This window comes from Pseudomyrmex gracilis, unplaced genomic scaffold (assembly GCF_002006095.1).
Source record: "Pseudomyrmex gracilis isolate BER0280 unplaced genomic scaffold, ASM200609v1 scaffold_116, whole genome shotgun sequence".
Lineage (NCBI taxonomy): Eukaryota > Metazoa > Arthropoda > Insecta > Hymenoptera > Formicidae > Pseudomyrmex > Pseudomyrmex gracilis.
This window is the reverse complement of record NW_018020700.1, coordinates 87,598-105,949: the sequence shown is the minus strand read 5'-3', so window position 1 is coordinate 105,949 and position 18,352 is coordinate 87,598. Positions and strand designations below refer to the sequence as shown.

At 36.2% G+C, this 18,352-nt stretch overlaps 2 protein-coding genes across 31 annotated transcripts in view; one reads left to right on the top strand and one right to left on the bottom strand.

Moving 5' to 3' along the window:
- Positions 1-769: 769 nt before the first annotated feature.
- Positions 770-9,282, top strand: LOC109856375 (cytochrome b5-related protein). Of its 9 annotated transcripts, none has more exons than XM_020431580.1 (7): positions 770-1,307; positions 1,878-2,128; positions 2,322-2,589; positions 2,702-2,993; positions 3,105-3,320; positions 3,463-3,756; positions 7,158-7,245. In XM_020431580.1, exons 2-6 carry the CDS (start codon positions 1,901-1,903, stop codon positions 3,737-3,739), a joined length of 1,281 nt encoding a protein of 426 aa, XP_020287169.1. In that variant the 5' UTR covers positions 770-1,307; positions 1,878-1,900; the 3' UTR covers positions 3,740-3,756; positions 7,158-7,245. The 9 variants fall into 9 exon arrangements, with proteins under 9 accessions (XP_020287169.1, XP_020287168.1, XP_020287170.1 ...); XM_020431579.1 differs by having other exon boundaries at positions 3,463-3,761; positions 7,158-7,244; XM_020431581.1 differs by lacking the exon at positions 770-1,307 and adding an exon at positions 1,509-1,795 and having other exon boundaries at positions 3,463-3,761; positions 7,158-7,244.
- A 30-nt stretch (positions 9,283-9,312) lies between these two features.
- LOC109856373 (myosin heavy chain, muscle) overlaps positions 9,313-18,352 on the bottom strand; it is a 38,263-nt gene continuing 29,223 nt past the window's right edge. For 20 of the 22 annotated variants that reach the window (XM_020431566.1, XM_020431571.1, XM_020431564.1 and 17 more), the window contains exons 17-25: positions 16,905-17,278; positions 16,461-16,689; positions 16,063-16,346; positions 15,261-15,339; positions 14,145-14,874; positions 13,628-13,989; positions 13,147-13,542; positions 12,446-13,039; positions 9,313-10,252 (exon numbers count right to left, since the gene is read on the bottom strand). In XM_020431566.1, coding sequence (XP_020287155.1) covers positions 10,169-10,252; positions 12,446-13,039; positions 13,147-13,542; positions 13,628-13,989; positions 14,145-14,874; positions 15,261-15,339; positions 16,063-16,346; positions 16,461-16,689; positions 16,905-17,278 — 3,132 coding nt within the window. In that variant the 3' untranslated portion in view covers positions 9,313-10,168. Of the gene's footprint in view, positions 10,253-11,529; positions 11,598-12,445; positions 13,040-13,146; positions 13,543-13,627; positions 13,990-14,144; positions 14,875-15,260; positions 15,340-16,062; positions 16,347-16,460; positions 16,690-16,904; positions 17,279-18,352 lie in introns of all 22 variants that reach the window. The other 2 variants (XM_020431569.1, XM_020431570.1) reach the window with 1 other exon arrangement.

Genomic DNA, 18,352 nt, shown 5'->3' with positions numbered 1-18,352 from the left:
ACACAAATCTTCGATAAAAAGATGTACTGTTGACAATAAATGTTATATAAGATGAATAAAAATCAGAGAACATTTTAAATTTTAAAATGAAAATTTTAATACAAACAAATAATAGTAATAATGATGTTCATATATGGCGTTAGTTTTAAGTGCTTATAATTTAAAAAGTAAACTATTATAGCTTTATTAGTTTTGTGCTTAAATAATTGCCTTACAAGTTTTTTGTTTTTAATCTAATTATATAAAATATTTTTCAATATTCTTTAACAACAAATTTATAAAGCTCGTAAAATGTTCAATTGAGTATTAGAGTATGAGCTAATATGTTGAATAATATAAGCTACTATATTGAATGTACGTACAAATATACATATATATGTCTCTAACGTGTAAATTGATACACATGGAGATTCGAATTAAATTTAAAACCAAAAATTTCTATAGGATTTTTATAGAAGCATCTCATAAAAGTGAAATACTCAATTTATTCTCTTAAAAAATTTAAAATTTCTATTGCAAAAAAAGCCTTGACTGCTGCATTGCGAATGTGTCTGTGCATAATGCAAAAAATCAAAATTCAACTCTTAGTCAAGATGTTTTTTTTTCACAATGGAAGTTTCAAATCTTTTAAGAAGATAAATTGGGTATTTCACATATGAGATGCAAATCTAGTAAGTTATATTGTTGAATTAAATTTAATTCGAATCTCCACGTGTATTAATTTACATGTTTGGAATATATATTATACATTTGCTTGTGTGTGTGCACATCCAGCATATTGACTCGTATCAACTCTACTCCAGTTGATTTTCCAGTAATTTCTGAGCACCCGGTAGTTCATAATCGTGTCGATCACTCGCTTACGTTTACTAGAAAAACATTCGTCGTGATGCGGAGACTATTATGTAAGAATACAAAAACTATATTTTTAATGATTTGCAACACCTGAAACAATGAGAATGGAGAACAAATCGTTAACAAGAAGTAAAAGTATATTTGCTTAATAAAACAATTTTTGCGACTCGATACTTGAAGAACTACTACTATTTAAGAACTGTGCACTCTTTGGGATTGCTTCGAACGTTAAAGAGCGACTATATGATCAACAAAAATCTCTCTTAACTAATTATCGAATTTAGACAAATATATTATTAAAAAATACCGAGAATGCTCTTTTTTCCGTGGAGATAATTAATTGATTATTGCTACGGTTAATGTTAATGTTTCGTGGAGCCATTATTTCAAGTTGGAAGAAGTAACACTGCGAGTTCTGATTACTACGTTCACGACAGGATTGTTTTACAGACGTATGTATAATACATGTATATACTTTATAATTATTATATGATAAGTTATGTGAGCTAAATGTGTTCGATATATAGAATTCGATACTCAGAAAAAACAAGGTAAATTTGCAAAAAATATTTATATTACTTATATACATATTCTTATACACATTGCTTTGCATACTATGTATGTATACAAGTTTTGGGTATCAAAAATTCATGGAAAAAATCCAGACTCTAAAGGTTAATCAAAATATCAGTTTTACTGACGCAATTGAAAGCAATTAACTGAGGAAGTCAGAAGGATACGCTCAAAAACACGAATATATTATACACGTTTAAAACTATTGAATATAAATCATGGATGCACAATATAAATAAGTGAAACTACTTTTTCTCTGTTTAAAAGCATAACGGGAGGCATGAGTGGATAAACGGAAGAATGCACGTAGCATAAAGAGTGATTGTGTTTATCACGAACAGATACTGATAAGCTTTTTTTATTCATTGTCAGTTATATGAGTGTACATGTAAGTTTAATTCTAAACTGCAAAAATAAATTTTACAGATAACAAATATTTGTTGTTTTAGACAAAATTAAGAGAACATTTGGCATGTCAAAAACAAGCACGGTGCACGGCCTGGCTTATCTGCCGGCGAGAGACAAAAAACTAAAAACAGCAGCGACTTTTCTTGAAGCTAGAAGGGAAATCGACGGTGCGGAAGGATTATGGAGAATTGGAAACAGACTCTACGATCTAGACACGTTCGCAAAGTCCCATCCGGGTGGCTCGGAATGGATTCGACTCACTAAAGGAACTGATATTACTGAGTTGTTCGAGGTGATTCAATTGAGAATAAATTTACTTTTATCAGTATTATATTATGTAGTTTCACATTATTTTTTATTAAATTTTCTGTTAATTTTTAGTTTTCTCAAATTTACATATAATGTTCTTGAAAAATTTGGTAAAATGTTCGTAACACAGTCAGTTTTGTTTATACCAGTTCTTGATTTTATTTTTGTTTTTTAAGAGCCATCACATTACCGACAAGGCTGAGCAGTTATTGCCGAAATTCTTTGTCCGCGAAGTAACTACTCCGCGATCAGTCCCGCTGACCTTCTTTCCGGACGGCTTTTATCGTAAATTCAAGAAACGTGCAGCCGAGGCCTTGAAGAATGTCGATTTTCATCGACCGTCCGTGGTAACAAATCTTATTACCGATTCTTTGGCAATCGCAACTTTTGCACTAAGTCTCGCAGCAGCTCTCATACATTCTTACGCCGTTATCATTCCTGCTAGTAAGTACATCATCAAGAAAGGATATTCAATAATACACAATTCATAATTGTGTTAAAAAACCTATCTGGTAAAATTACAAATTTATGGATGATATTGTTGAAATTTGTGTAGGCTTTTTTTTGACATGGACAGTTATTGCGGGGCATAATTACTTTCATATGAGAGACAACTTTCGAATGTACTACTTCGATCTCGGTATGATATCTTCGAAGACTTGGCGTATCACACACGTAATGAGCCACCATATGTACACCAATACTATGTGGGATTATGAAATTTATGTAGTCGAGCCGCTTCTACAATGGCTTCCTCGCGAGAATAAATCTTATTTGGCCGGGACGATAAGTAAGCTTATCAGTCCTATCATCTGGATATTGTTATCGTCAGTCGAAGGCATAAAACGGTAACGAATATATAACATAAATAATATATGTATATACTTTTTTGTTACAAATTAAATGATTTTATATAATTTACATTTTGGTCTTACATACGGCGTTTTTCTTGTGTTTAGATACTACGCGGTATTCAAGGAATTTGGAGTTTTTGAGTTTCGCGACTTTGTACCGTTGCTGTTGCCTTTGTCGATGAGCTTGATTGCGCCTAACGTTCTCGTTGGAATTAAACTGTGGCTTGTAATGTTGTTGCTTAGCAGCTTCATATTCGGCATGATCAGTTTCACCGCGGCTCATCATCATCCCGATATCTTCCATGATGGTGATATTTACAGGTGATTTTTACATTTTATGTGATTCTGATTTGTTTACAAATTTTAATATAATTAGATAAAATTCTTTTATTATTTTTACCGTTATAAGAAATTTAACATAAATAAATCGTAATTTATGTTATTATTATTATTATTCAAAAAGGAATGACATGGACTGGGGTCTGCTTGAGATGGATTCTGTGCGCGATCGCGAAGTAATCGATGATTCAACTTTCCTAGCGCTGACGCACTTTGGCTCGCACACCTTGCATCATTTGCTACCTACTGTAGATCATTACTATCTATCGCTATGTATGCCGGCTTTTCTAGAGACTTGCAAAGAGTTCAACATCAGTTGCGACAAATGGTCGCAGTGGGAACTTTTCAAAGGACAGTTCAAACAACTCACCCGGTGTAATGTCAAGAAAAATCATAGATGAAACGACAGAACTACAGTGTACGGTACACTAGATTTTTTTTATCATGATAAATTGTATACTAACATAAGAATTGACTAATCGTAATTTGAGAATCAAAGCAATTTGTAGCATTATTAAACTATTTTTTATTAATTACTAATTCTTATTAATGGATCATATATCTCATAAGATTTGCTTTAATTTAAATTTATATTTTTGTTTATATTTTATTATCTTATTATATATATAAGTTCTACATTGAACATCTATCTACATTGTTTTTTTTTTTTTTTGACATTTTATTCGTTCAACTGCATGATTTCATCATGCGAATCTCGAATGTTTGAGGAATGTTAATAAATGTTTTTAATACGTTGTAAACAAACGATTATCAGAAATGCATAAGATTAATATTACCAAGTTTACGTAAAATGAAGAAGTTTTTATTGTGCACGTATTTGCATGTATTTGCAATTTATCTTACAAATATTTTTTCAAAGCAATACTTAGCAAGAAATTTACGAAATATAATGATTTATTTGCACAGCAAGTCATGTATTATATATTGGGTCAAATATAAAACGTCAGCAAGGACGTCGACTTTATACTTGCTCGTAAAAAGTAAAATGTAAAACAAGAGATATGTTTTTGTAATATAGAAAGAAAGAGCGAATTGCACTTTATTTCTCTTGCATTTGACAATTTAATAATTCTTTAAGAGAATGTTATATAAGATAAAGAAAAATCTAGAGAACATTGTATATTTTAAATATAGAACTTTTAACACAAATAAATAAAATAGTTATAATAACGCTCGAGTATGACGTCACTTATAATTTAAAAAGTAAACTATCATAGTCTCATTAGGCTTTCGTATTTGCATATTTGTTTTAGAATGTTCCAAAGAATCTGTCATTATATAAAACATTTTCCTGTAGTTTTTGGACACTTGGTATAATCATATCGATTACTAATCTACTATTATTAGCAAAACATTGTCGTGATACCAAGATTATGATGTAAGAATGCAAAACTTATATTTTGCATAATTAATTTTTTCTATCGACAGCTCAAAGAGCTTTTTTTATTTTACATTTTTCTATTTTATTTTATTCTTTTTAAAGATTGGTTTATAATAACTGTTAACTTAGAACAGTGCAAAGTTGAAAGATACAATCGGTGTTACCATTTTTATAATAGTTAAAAATAATCTACAAGGTTTGTACAAGGTTTCCTATCTTCTAATTTTTACAGTATCGACCTAAGTTAACAATTATTATAAACCAACCTTAAGACATTTAATGCTTTTAATGCAACATCAAAAATAATGAGAATGAAGAACAAATCAACAAACAAACTTTTACTGTGTTAAAAACATTTGTTTATAACAATTGTTGCAACTCAATGCTTGAAAAACTGCGATTTTAAGAATTGTGTATTTCTCGGAATTGTTTCTGACGTTAAAGAGCGGTCACACGGTTATCAGAGACCTCTCTGATTATAAAATAAACAGAGATAAATAGAAATGAGAACTCTCGTTTTTCAGAGTATTTAGTATTACTACGAACTTTTGCCAGTTTAATGTTAGTATTTATTATTAGTTCGAATTGAACAACGTGGGTTTGACGTTGGAAGGATTTGTTTCAACGTATGTATATGACATATGTAATATACTTTACAATAAGAATCATAATGCTAGAATAATGTGTGAGCTAAATATATAAAAAAAATTTGCAAAAAAACAAGTCACATTATTTTTTGTAAATTTATGAAGTTTGTAATGTGAGATACTTTAAAAAACAAAAAAAAGCAAATTTTGCAGTATTTTCAAAATAATTAAAACTAACTGATTGTGTGTAAATCTTATAATTATCTTATTTGTTCTTGTTTTCTTACATTCCCACACAACACGAATGACTGATTGTCTACTTATAGTCGACTATAAGTTGACTAGAATCGACTATTTGCCGACAATTAAATAACTTTGAAACATGAATTAAAGTCGACTTAAAAATAACTGTATTTGTAATCGCGCTAATGTATCTATTCCATTAATAAGAACTTATCTCTCTGTGTAGCACAGCAAATGTATTTAAAAACTAATGTTACGCAAAAATTGTAAGTTAATATAAAATATTATTATTTAAACAGGTTAATAATTCTATGTAATTCATATTTTAACTTATTTTTTGGGGGGATAATTTTTGATTTATCTAAACACATTTGTGCTATTTAGGTATATTTTAAAATATACCTAAAATTTAGTATTATAAGACGTCGCAGCAATTTATAATCGATTTTAGTTGACTTCATGTTGTTCGAGTTTAGTTTTATGTAAAACATGTTATGACAGACACCTATAGTATATTTATTGTAGACTTTAAACAGTTCTGCTTTTAAAGACACGTACGTATTAATTTCTTACGTATAACAGATTCACCTTGCAAACAACTTACATTGCTTTTTTGTTGTTCATCTGTGTTATATACAGGGTGTCCCAGAATTGCCGTACAATCTCTCATAGGCAGGTAGAAGGAGTAAAACTGAGTCGAAAAGTCCTGAACCATTTTTTTCTATTATATATAATAAAGAAGTAATTTTATTGAATAAATCAAGCCAATCAGCGCCGACCTTTAGTCGAACGCTCGCCCCCCCCCCCCAATGAACTATGGACGAACCACCATGAACTACCTGGTGTGCGTGAGCGCTCCGCGTGGCTCACTGACGTCCGCCTGGCTAAGGTCGGCGTTGATTTACCCCATTACTTTTTTATTATAAGTAAAAAAAAAATGGTTCAGGACTTTTTGACTCAGTTTTATTCCTTCTACCTGCCTACGAGAGATTGTACGGGAATTCTGGAGACACCCTGTATATATATATACTAGTCGATTTATATAATCTAGATGCAGAGTGCAGTTTATATCAAAGCTACTTGAGAGTCGATCGCGGTGTGATAACAGTGTAGTAAGCCGATGTTTACCTACGACATTTCCACGAGGTCACACAATACATAAATACGGAATCAAATTCATTTTTTTGTTATTCCTTTTACGTTGTTTCCACATTCCCGACGGCCATGGCACAGAACAACTTGTTTATGCATGTTTGTATTTATTAGTCACAGTATCAAACTCGCACGCGCAGTCAAAACCAATTAGTTGAAAAGATCAGAAACGCAATCTCGAAAACACGAATATATACATATTTATAGCGATTACAAATCATGGATACACTACGTAGTAAGTAAAACAAGTGATTTATTTACAAGTGAAGCGCACGAAATGAAGCGATGTAGAGAACGCGTAGCATGAGCAGTGATTGTGCTTATCATGAGCAGACGATGATAAGCCTTATTTATTTAGTTATATAAGTGAGTGTGTGTATAATTACTTTTGGACCGCAAAAATAAGTTTGAAAGATTTCAACATTGCTATTTTAGACGAAATCAAGAAAACATTTGGCATGTCGAAAACAAGTACAGTGCCCGGTTTGGCTTACCTGCCAGCGAGAAATAAAGAACCAAAAACTGCAGCGCAATTTCTCCAATCTAGAAGAACAATCGACGGTGCGGAAGGATTATGGAGAATTGAAAACAAACTCTACGATCTAGAAACGTTCGCAAAGTCCCATCCGGGTGGCTCGGAGTGGATTCGACTCACTAAAGGAACTGATATTACTGAGTTGTTCGAAGTAATTAAATTGAGAGAATATATTTACTTTTATATCAGTATTTTACTATGTAGTTTCATTATTTTTTATTAAATTTTGTGTTAAATTTTAATTTCCTCAAATTTATATATAAATGTTCTTGAAAAATTTGGTAAAATGTCCGTTACACATCAGTTTTGTTTATACCAGTTCTTGATTTTACTCTCGTTTCTTAAGAGCCATCACATTACCGACAAGGCCGAGCGGTTACTACCAAAATTCTTTGTCCGCGAAGTAACTACTCCGCGATCAGTTCCGCTGACCTTCTTACCGGACGGCTTTTATCGTAAATTCAAGAAACGTGCAGCCGAGGCCTTGAAGAATGTCGATTTTCATCGACCGTCCGTGGTAACAAATCTTATTGCCGATTCTTTGGCAATCGTAACTTTTGCACTAAGTTTCGCGGCCGCTTTTGTTCATTCTTACGCCGTTATTATTCCTGCTAGTAAGTATATCATCAAGAAAGGAAATTCATAATTGCAATAAAAAAACTATCTTATAAAATGAAAAATTGTATGGATGTATTGTTGATATTTGTAGGCCTTTTTTTAACATGGACAGTAATTGCGGGACATAATTATTTTCATATGAGAGACAATTTTCGAATGTATTACTTCGATCTCGGTATGATATCTTCGAAAAATTGGCGTATTACACACGTAATGAGCCACCATATGTATACTAACACTATGTGGGATTACGAGATTTATGTAGTCGAGCCGTTTCTACAATGGCTTCCTCGCGAGAATAAATCTTATTTGGCCGGGATGATAAGTAAGCTTATCAGTCCTATCGTCTGGATATTGTTATCGTCAGTCGAAGGCATAAAACGGTAACGAATATATATGTATATATTTTATGTTTTTAAATAATTTTGAGTAATCTACATTTGTGTCTGACGATGTTTTTTTGTGTTTAGATACTACGCGGTATTCATGGAATTTGGAATTATTGAGTTTCGCGACTTTGTGCCGTTGCTGCTGCCTCTGTCAATGAGCCTGATTGCGCCTAACGTTTTTGTTGGAATTAAACTATGGCTTTTAATGATGGTGCTAAGTAGTTTCTTCTTTGGTCTTATCGGTTTTAACGCGGCTCATCATCATCCCGATATTTTTCATGACGGTGATATTTACAGGTGTTTTTACATTTTATTAGATTCTGATTTTACAAATTTTAATATAATCAGATACAATTTTTTAAGTATTTTTATTTTTTTAAGAAATTTAACATAAATAAATTGTAATCCATGTTGTTATTATTATTGTTCAAAAAGGAATGACATGGACTGGGGTCTGCTTGAGATGGATTCTGTGCGCGATCGCGAAGTAATCGATGATTCAACTTTCCTAGCGCTGACGCACTTTGGCTCGCACACCTTGCATCATTTGCTACCTACTGTAGATCATTACTATCTATCGCTGTGTATGCCGGCTTTTCTAGAGACTTGCAAAGAATTCAACATCAGTACCGAAAAGTGGACACAATGGAAGCTTCTCAAGGGACAATTCAAACAACTCGCGCGATGTAACGTCAAGGAAAATCACAGATAAGTCGAGAGAAATAATCTGTAGCACATCAACAGTGACTATTCAATTTGAATCTTCCGTCAGAATGATCAATCATGGTTTGAAAATAAAAAAATTGTCAAAGTGTTGTCGTGATGTTTGCATACAAACCAGGACAAAGAAAAGCTTAGTATAAGCTTTATTTTAAAGTTTAAGTTTTTTGTACGCGGTAAGTTTTAAAAACGTGACAACAGATAATTATAAAAATGGGACTACATAAGTAATAAGTATCTTTTATGTTATCTCCTTATGTCTGGATAGATATCAGTGTACTTTTACACAAGTAAGTAAAGGAAATTAAGGAAAACAAACAAAGTGATATAATTCTTATTATTTATTGCTTATTTACTTTAATAAATACATACGTCGTCTCTCTCTTTATAAATTACAATTAAGTTTATAGGATACGATATCTTCTGGATGACACGTGCATATATAATGATACGCGCTGTTAATCGAACGTTTTTATCGCTTCGGGCGACAAAGTTTTCCTCGCGAAGTGTTTTTCTTTATTTTTTTCTGTTTTACGTAATCTTTTTCTTGTCGTGTGTTTTGCGAGAACGTTAAATGTACATATGTGTCTACCGGTCTTTCTTTTTTATTTCTTTTATCTTTCGTGTGTATATATTTATATATACGTGTGTGCGAATAATTAATATATTTCTCTCGCTGGCTCTCTCGCCCTCTCATTGTCCGCTCGCGTGTCTCTCTCGCTCGATCTTTCTTGCTCTCCCATTCTCACTCTCTCCCACTCTCTCTCTCCTTCGACCGTCAGCTCGAGTGATGAGGAAACATACACTTTCCTCAACCTCTTCTCTTCCTTTCCTCTACGAGCAAGCGTCATCTTTTGTCTCTCGAAAAGATCGATATCAAGGAAATTCGTGACAAGAATTCGCGATGAAATTATTCCGGATGCGATGACCGATCGATCGCTCGATCGCGAGATGACGATGCCGTTGAGAGCTCTCGGGTTCGGTTGCGTGTATTCGTGTCTCTTTGTTCGACGATGAATTCGCAATGAGGGTAATAATCTTTTTTCCTCACTTTCTTCTTATTCTTTAGATGATGTTCAAATTTGTTGTTGAAATTTTTTTTTGTTTTTATTTCTTTTTGTGTTATTAATTTTTTGTTATGTGTATTGATTTATTAATTATTTACGCGAACCTCGGAAGGAGTTTTAAAATTCACCATCGGGCTGCAGGTCGAAGCGTGGCGGGAATGCGGAACCATCTAACAGGGGTTTTAACGCAGGTCGGTGTGGCTGAAAAGAGAAACGTAAGATTTGAAAAATTAATTGCGTAATCATAATAAAAGAAACCCAATATATAAAAAACATTTAAATTTTAATAAATAAAATGTGCAGAGAAAATGTTTTACAAATTCATAAACAGTGATAAGAAAAAAGGGGGAATAGCGGGCGAGTGACACGTTCTCTGTGTCGTTTGTAATAACTTTTCTTGGTTTTCGATAAAAGTGAGATAATGTACCAAGGGTCGTGACACCTCTATTGTCGCAGCACAACGTTGTGCAAACTTTTAGAAAAACAAAAAGGAAATATATATCGGATATACAGGGTGGTAGGTAAGTACTCTAAAAGATTTTAAAAAGTGATTTTTCACACTAATTCGGGACGAAAACTTTATATCTTCGAAATGGCTTAATTTCAAACAAGTGTCAAAGAAAAAATGTTGAAAGAAAAATTTTGTTTTTTTCAAAAATTTTTTTAAAAACCACAATTACTTTGATGAAATTTTGTGTATGTTCGAAGGTTATTCTCATCTTTTGGAGTCGTACATTATTTTTTTATTTGATCAGAAGCGGACTCAAAAGGATACCCTTTTCTTTACGAAAAAACTAAGCTGTTTCAAACATATGGTCATATGACATTTTTGTCTCAAATTAGTGTGAGGAAGAACTCCTTATAATTTCTTAGAGTACTTAACTACCACTTTGTATATTAATTGACTTGCGATATTAGTTACAATTTTTATCTGCTAAAAACGTCAAAATTTTTAGTTGCAGTTTCTGTTCATATCGAACTGTCCGCGTGTTAAATACTAACAAAACTGATCAGTAACAAGGAGGAAGGTGTAAAAAGCCTTCTCTGGATTGTATAAAAATTAAATTAAACGGAAAAATTTCGCACCAAAACGCGAGAACATGTATCATCGTACAATAAAAAAAAAAAAAGTACGAAAAAGAAAATGAGTCTCAGTCTCGGTCTCTAATTCTAAAACTCGCAGTTGTCTGCAAATAAATATGAGAGAAAAGACACGGTGCGTTACACAGAGTTAATAACGAAGAAAAAGCCCGAGAGATCGTTATCGAACACACGGGTGCGGACGAGATATTTGGTGAGTGAATTGGGAGTCTCTCAGTCGCGTGTTCCAACTCGCGTTTTGTCAACTCATCAGATCTAAACACTCTCTATCTCATTTCTTTTTTTTCAGTTTATTTCTATTTCTCTATTTTGTTTTTTTTGCTAGGCATCGCAACACACTACACACGCGCTGCGACGACACGTGCACGTGGACTTACATGGACCAAGCGCAGTGTGTGTGCGTCTATTCCATCGCGGAGGGCGCCGCCTTACGTTTCTGTTGCGGCTGCAGAAGAACACACAGATCGCTAATTAGACACCACCCTCCATCGAACCGCAATCAATCTATATATCAACCGCTTATCGAATTTTATTCATATACAAGGTAATTTTGAAACAAGTGCGCAATTTTTGGAGGCATGATAGAGAAAGTATAGGCGAATAGTTTTTATCAACAAACATAAAGTCTCCGAAGCGTCGTTACCTCACTATGTGACATCTAAGGATTAAAAGCACCTGAAGGAAGGTAAGTTACCATACACAAGGGCACAATGGGCTGCCTACTTTCCAGGTGCGTTTGTTTATTTATAACCACGTTGCGTGGTCTTTCCTGTATACAACCAAGGTTGAGCACTCACAAGCATCAATTTTCCTGCTCACATCCATATTTACGTTGCTACTTCAAGATCATTTATTACGCGTTTCTTTAAGTGTTCTCACATTCGACGTTTGTCGGTTGAGTTGAACTAGTGTCTGCTTTATAAAACAATCATCGTCAAGTGTAAGTTGACACTATCTCTAGACGCTTTCAACTCTTAGACGTCGCATAGCGGAATAATGTTTCGGGAACCTCATGTTTGTTAACAAAAAAATGTTAGTCTACTAGACTCTTTCTATCATTCTACAAAAAATTACTTATTTCAAAACGCATTTATTTCAAAATTACCCTATATATTAAATCTATCTTTCGAACACTCGATCAATATTCAGTTTGATATTGATTGCGGAAACGCGCATTGATTGATGATTTCTTGATGATTTTATTAAAGTAAAATAATCTTATTTTTACAAATATACGAACTACTTTATTAAAGACAGACGACAGGGTTATGTGATCGAATAGCTATCACTTACCACTGGGCTAAGTCCACGCGCGGCACTTCCGCCACGTCCCTTGGTGCGGAACTTGGTGATGGCCTGTTCGGCGAGGTCCGCCCTTTCTTCGGCTTCTTCAAGTTCTTGCTGCGCTTTGCGGAACTTGGCAAGATTCAACGCGGCAATTTCTTCCGCTTCCTCGATCTGTCTCTTGTACGTCTTGATCTTCTGCTGAAGCTTGTCGACCAAATCCTGCATGCGCTCGTGATTCTTGCGGTCCTCGTCCGCCTGGAAGCTCAACTCCTTGATACGACGCTCGGACTTGCGTAGATTCTTCTGAGCGTCGGCGTGTCTCCTTTGCTCGCCGTCGAGCTCATTCTCCAGCTCGCGCACGCGCTGCTCCAGTTTCTGAATAGCTTTCTTGCCACCTTTAAGAGCGTTCGCCTCGGCCTCATCTAAGCGCACCTGCAACTCCTTGATCTGTGTTTCAAGCGCTTTGCGCAACTTCTCCTGAGTCTGAGCGTGATCCTGCTCGGCGCGCAGTTCGTCCGCCAATCTGGCCGCGTCCACCATCGCCTTCTTTGCCTTCTCTTCGGAATTCTTTGCCTCGTTCAGCAGTTCGTCCAGATCGGACTAAACAAAAGAAACCAATAATAAGACACTTTTTTTGTAACAAACGGGAGTTATTCCGCGTTTAAAAAAATAACAAAGTAAAAATAAAAAATCCAATTGACACTCACGTGAAGAGTCTGCAGTTCGGCTTCGAGTTTCCTCTTGGCGCCGGAAAGAGAGGCGTTCTGAGCGCTCAATTCGTTCAGCTGTTCGTGGCAGTCGGCGAGTTCCTGTTCGGCTTGACGGCGACCACGGTCCGCTTGTTCCAGAAGAGTACGGCTCTCCTCGAGCTCGTTCTGCAGTGCGTTGGCACGGCGTTCCGAGATGCCGAGAAGTTCTCGAGCCTCATCGCGCGCTCTCTGTTCTTCCTCCAGCGCGGTCTGCACATCCTTCAGCTGCTGTTGGTATCGCTTTATATTCTTCTGCGCCTCGGCGTTCGCCTTGTTTGCATGATCTAGCGCGATCTCCAATTCGTTAATGTCCGCTTCCAATTTCTTCTTCATGCGCAACGCCTCAGCTTTACCCTGAAATAAAAAAAAAATAGATTTTATTAAATATTTTAAAGTATATGGATGCGGTGATTTAAATTAACAGAAGCATGACGCTCACCTTGGCTTCTGCTTCGAGAGAGGCTTGCATGGAGTCGAGGGCGCGCTGGTGATTCTTTCTGGTGTTCTCGAATTCCTCTTCCTTTTCTTGAATACGACGATCGATTTCTTGTCTGACCTGGCTGAGCTCGAGCTGGCTGCGCAGCACCTTGTTTTCTTCCTGTTCCAGAGCAGCTTCAGCTTCTTCCAGAGCGGCTTGGAGTTCATCCTTCTCAGCTTCCAGACGTTTCCTGGCTTTTTCGATCTCGTGAATGTTGCGACCACCTTCGCCGATTTGATCCAGCAGATCCTTGACCTCGTCAGCAAGATTCTTGTTCTCGCGACGTACCGCCTCCAGTTGTTCTTGAGCTTCTTCATACGCGCCTAATTGATTCAACAATGATATATTTAATTATTAAATATTTTTCAAGTGCTAACACAGAATTAATTTCAATTTTGAACGTCATAAGTATTACGAATTGAATCTTTTGATAAGTTGGTTTGCAAGCCTGACACAAATCAATATCGAGTCTTCTCACCTCTGAGCCTGAAGAGTTCGGTGCTGTAGTTGCGGCATTCCTTTTGGCTGGCGTCAAGTTCGGCAGCGAGATCATCGACTTTGAGCTTCCATTCGCCGATGATCTTGTCGAAGGCTTTCTGTTTCTTTTCTGCGGCATTGGCGATCGCAGTAGCGCGGTCCACTTCGATCTGTAGGTCTTCCACTTCGGTAGACAAGCGTTGTTTGGTCTTTTCCAAGGCGATAACCTTTTGGTTGAGAGATTCGATGGTTTCCTCTGCCTCAGCAAGCCTGGCCTGCAGTTTCCTCTTTGCCTCTTCGAGCTCTTCAGCCCGGGCGACGCCCTCGGACTCGTACTTGGTGCGCCACAGTTGCGCTTCGGCATTGGCCTTGCTAAGTTGACGTTGAAGATCAGCCTTGCCTTCTGCTTCCTCTTCCACTTGTTCGCGGATGTTGTCCAAGTCGTGTTCCAGGTTGCGGAATTTGCCAAGAAGAGTAGCACGCTCGCGCGACTCCTCGTCCGCGAGTCTCTTCGTGTCCTCGAGCTGCGTGGTCAATGAGATCTTAATCTTCGACAACTGGCTCACTTGCGACTCGGCCTCTTCCAATTGGCGCAGCAAGTCGCTGTTCTCAATCGACAGTTTCTTCTTCGCGGCGTCGAAGTCGTTCAGAGTGCGGTTTACTTCCTCGAGCTTGCCCTGGGTCTCGTTCAGCTGATGCTGTAGTTGCTTGACGATCTTCTCTTGGGCGGCCTGAATACGAAAAGGAAATTTTAGTGCATGACCGCGCAAAGTTCTTTGCTCAGAGCTCGCCTTTCATCGATCTTTCTTCCTTAATTATGTCATTAAATTTTCATATCATAATTATATATGTATATATAATAATTAAAATTATTTACTGTTTAATATATTGTGTCTTCTTTTTGATGCAAAAAATATCTTTGAAAGGAGAGCTCGAATTATTCACACACATACGAAAGCAATGCTGAGCAAGCGGGGATTATCGACTCACTTGTCACAAAGAAATAATCCATAGATTTATTTCGGTTTAACTGCTGCTGCACCTTCTGCACCTAGCAAAAGCTGTTAGTCGCGTTAGTTCGGATGTTGTTAATATAATCGATTCTTTATATATGTACCTTTTCGTTGCTCAGGTGGTCGCAGGTTGTGCGCATTTCATTCAACTCGCTGTAGTATTGCACCTTTTCTTTCTCAACTCTGACGATCGATACGGAAACAATTGAAGAGGAAACACAGATAAATGACAGTAACGTAAAATAATCGATATCGTTCGATTTGCATTCCGGAATGCCAGATTAAAAACTCTTATTGCAATTATCTTTATATCAATAAAATTAATTATAAATAAAAAATAAATTTGTAAAAAATAAAATTTTCAATTTTTTTTCTCGATGTCTCTTCAGAATTTTCGATAGAAAGCAACGGCATTTAATCCAGCATTTGATGACAATCTTATAACACGACGATTCGGGCAACAAGACATTTTCCAAACTATCTATTCATTCTGGTAGTCACAATAAATAATTATTCTAACAAATTGAAAAGAGGATCATTGTCGAAAGACATTTAACGTCGGCACACGGTATCCGAGACTATGTTTGAAAACTCAACAAAATGCACGAGGAACATTCTCTTTTGCTTTTTCAAAATACCTTCTCCCGGGAAACCTGATCCGTAAGAGCACGCGAGTTGTTCAGGTCGGCGTGGATGTCGTGTCGGCCCTTTTCGGCTCTATCGCAAATATTACATTAAAGTATCTCTTTTGCTTCTCCTTTTCAGAGAAAGAATCGAACAGCCGTAAAACCAAAACTCGCTCAACTTTATTTATATTAATAATCTTTTCTCTCCCTATTTTGTTGTTGGTTCGAAAATAAGAAAAAAATTAATTTATTTTCCAAATTTTACCGTGTTTCAACTTACCTAGCTTTGAGTTTGTTGAGAGTGTCGATCTGTTCGCCCATCTCGGCAACAGCGTCGTTGTGCTTCTTGCGCAGACTGGCCAGCGATGATTCGTGCTGAATGTTGGCCTCCTCGAGATCTCTGCGAAGTTTGCTGAGCTCGGCCTCACGTTTCTTGTTCAGCTCGATCTGAGCGGAAGTAGCACCGCCAGCCTCTTCCAGACGTTCTCCGAGTTCCTCGAGCTCGCGAGCGAGATCGCTGCGCTGCTTCTCAGCTTTGGCACGTCCGCCGCGTTCAGCCTCGATCTTGAAAAGAAAAATGCAAATTGTCTCGTTTTATTGTGATTGGAATAATCTTTCTCTTTTAGAAATTAAAGAGACTGAAGAACAATTTCTCGTAATCGATTTTGTCATACAAACCTCCTCTTCGAGTTCTTCGATGCGAGCTTGCAGTTCCTTGATCTGCTTCTGTAGTTTACCAACAAGGGATTGTTCATCTTCGAGTTTGGCGGTCAGTGACGAGAGTTCTTTGTCTTTACGTTGAATGGTTTGTTCGAGTTCTTTCTTGTTCCTTTCGAGATCCGCGACGGCTTCTTGTGTGAGTTTCAGATCGCCCTCTACCTTCCTCTTTGCCTTTTCCACGTCGGCACTGCAGATTTAATATCAACACGTTACACAAACAAATCTTTGTTTAAGCCGCTTTATCACATTATTACAAAATTCGTAAAATTAATTTGAAAAAAAAAAAAAATTGTCAGACAAACAAAAGTCTCCAAAGAAGTCTCTTTTCTCCAAGAAACAAAATAAATCGAAAAATCACACAAAATTGTATCTTCAATTATCAATTGTTTCAAAATTGCTCACCGTGATTTCTTTTCACGCTCAAGAGAGTCCTCAAGTTCATCGAGCGTCTGTTCGAGCTTGAGTTTGACTTTGTTCAGATGATTGACTTTGTCCTCGGCGGCCTGAAGTTCTTCGGCAGTCTTTTGGTTGACCTCGCCCTGGTTTTTCTTCTCTTTGTTGAGCTTATTGATGAGCTCATCTTGATGAGCGATTTCGTCGTTGAGGTTCCTGATCTGATGGTCTTTTGTTGCTTTATCCTGCTCGGACTTCTGTAAGTTTAGCTCGAGGTCCTCGATATCTTTTTTCAAGCCGGACACTTCCTGTTCGAGTTTCTTCTTGTTCTGGAAGAGATTGTTCCTCGCGTCCTCCTCTTCCTTGAATCTGTCGTTGAGGTCCTAGCAAGTGAGAAATATTTAGATAATTATTGACAATATTTCAAATACATCAACATGCAATGATTATTAGAGTAACCTTTTTTTTATCGTAGCTATTTTACAGTTTTATTTGTATTTGCTAGTATGTTATATTTTCTTTTCCATTCTTTTATTTTGGTACATTTTGTTTAAATGTATTATTAAAAGTTTTGAGATTTTTATGTTCTTTTTCTTTAATATTCTCGTTTTATTTATTTTTCAGATTTTCTCAAGCACAACTTATTATTTCATCTTCTTTTCCAAGATGACATAATCTCAGGAATCTTGTTTGTCGGGTAGATAGGTATTTAGGTCGATGACAAGTTTACGACATTTATCTCGCTGGAGTATCCTTTAACACGCGCCAAGTTTTTCCTTAAGAACATCGAACGCGCCTCTTTTCCTCTCCGCGGATTAATTGGCAATGACGCGCAATTACGGGACGGCCACGCGCACGGGCGCCTAATATTAGTTAATGCGGGGGCAAAGAATATTGGCACGATGTTTGGAGCAGCCTGGTGCAGCGCGATTTATCTCGCCGTTCATCACGCTTGACTCTTCATCACGTTCGGATTCGGCGACCCGAGTCTATATTCGTCGATAATAAAAATTCTAAGTATATCCACAGAAGTTGTGCACAATTATTTTTTTTTTCCGAGAAGTTTGGCAGATTCACCGAGAAGGAAAGAAGAGGAAAACCGATGGTAGGCGACCACAAGGATAGATCGATGTCAATTTTCTTTATCAATATCAATTTGACAAAAATTGAAAAAAATATTTTAAGCAATTACAAATTATTTTAAGACAAAATAGTAATTATTAAATAGCCACAAAAAATATAAAATAAATAAACAAAATAAAATATAGAAGTATATTAAGTGGCAATATGGCAAAATGTTGTTAAAAACAAGAACCACCTCGTTTCTCAGCGCGAGAAGTGTGCTGTAGTAAATTACTCTAAATGATGTGGTACGAGCAACATAGAATCCTGGACAGGTGAAGGACGAGACGGAAAAATTGACGGTGTGGTGGTCTTGTCATGAGCGATGATGAAGA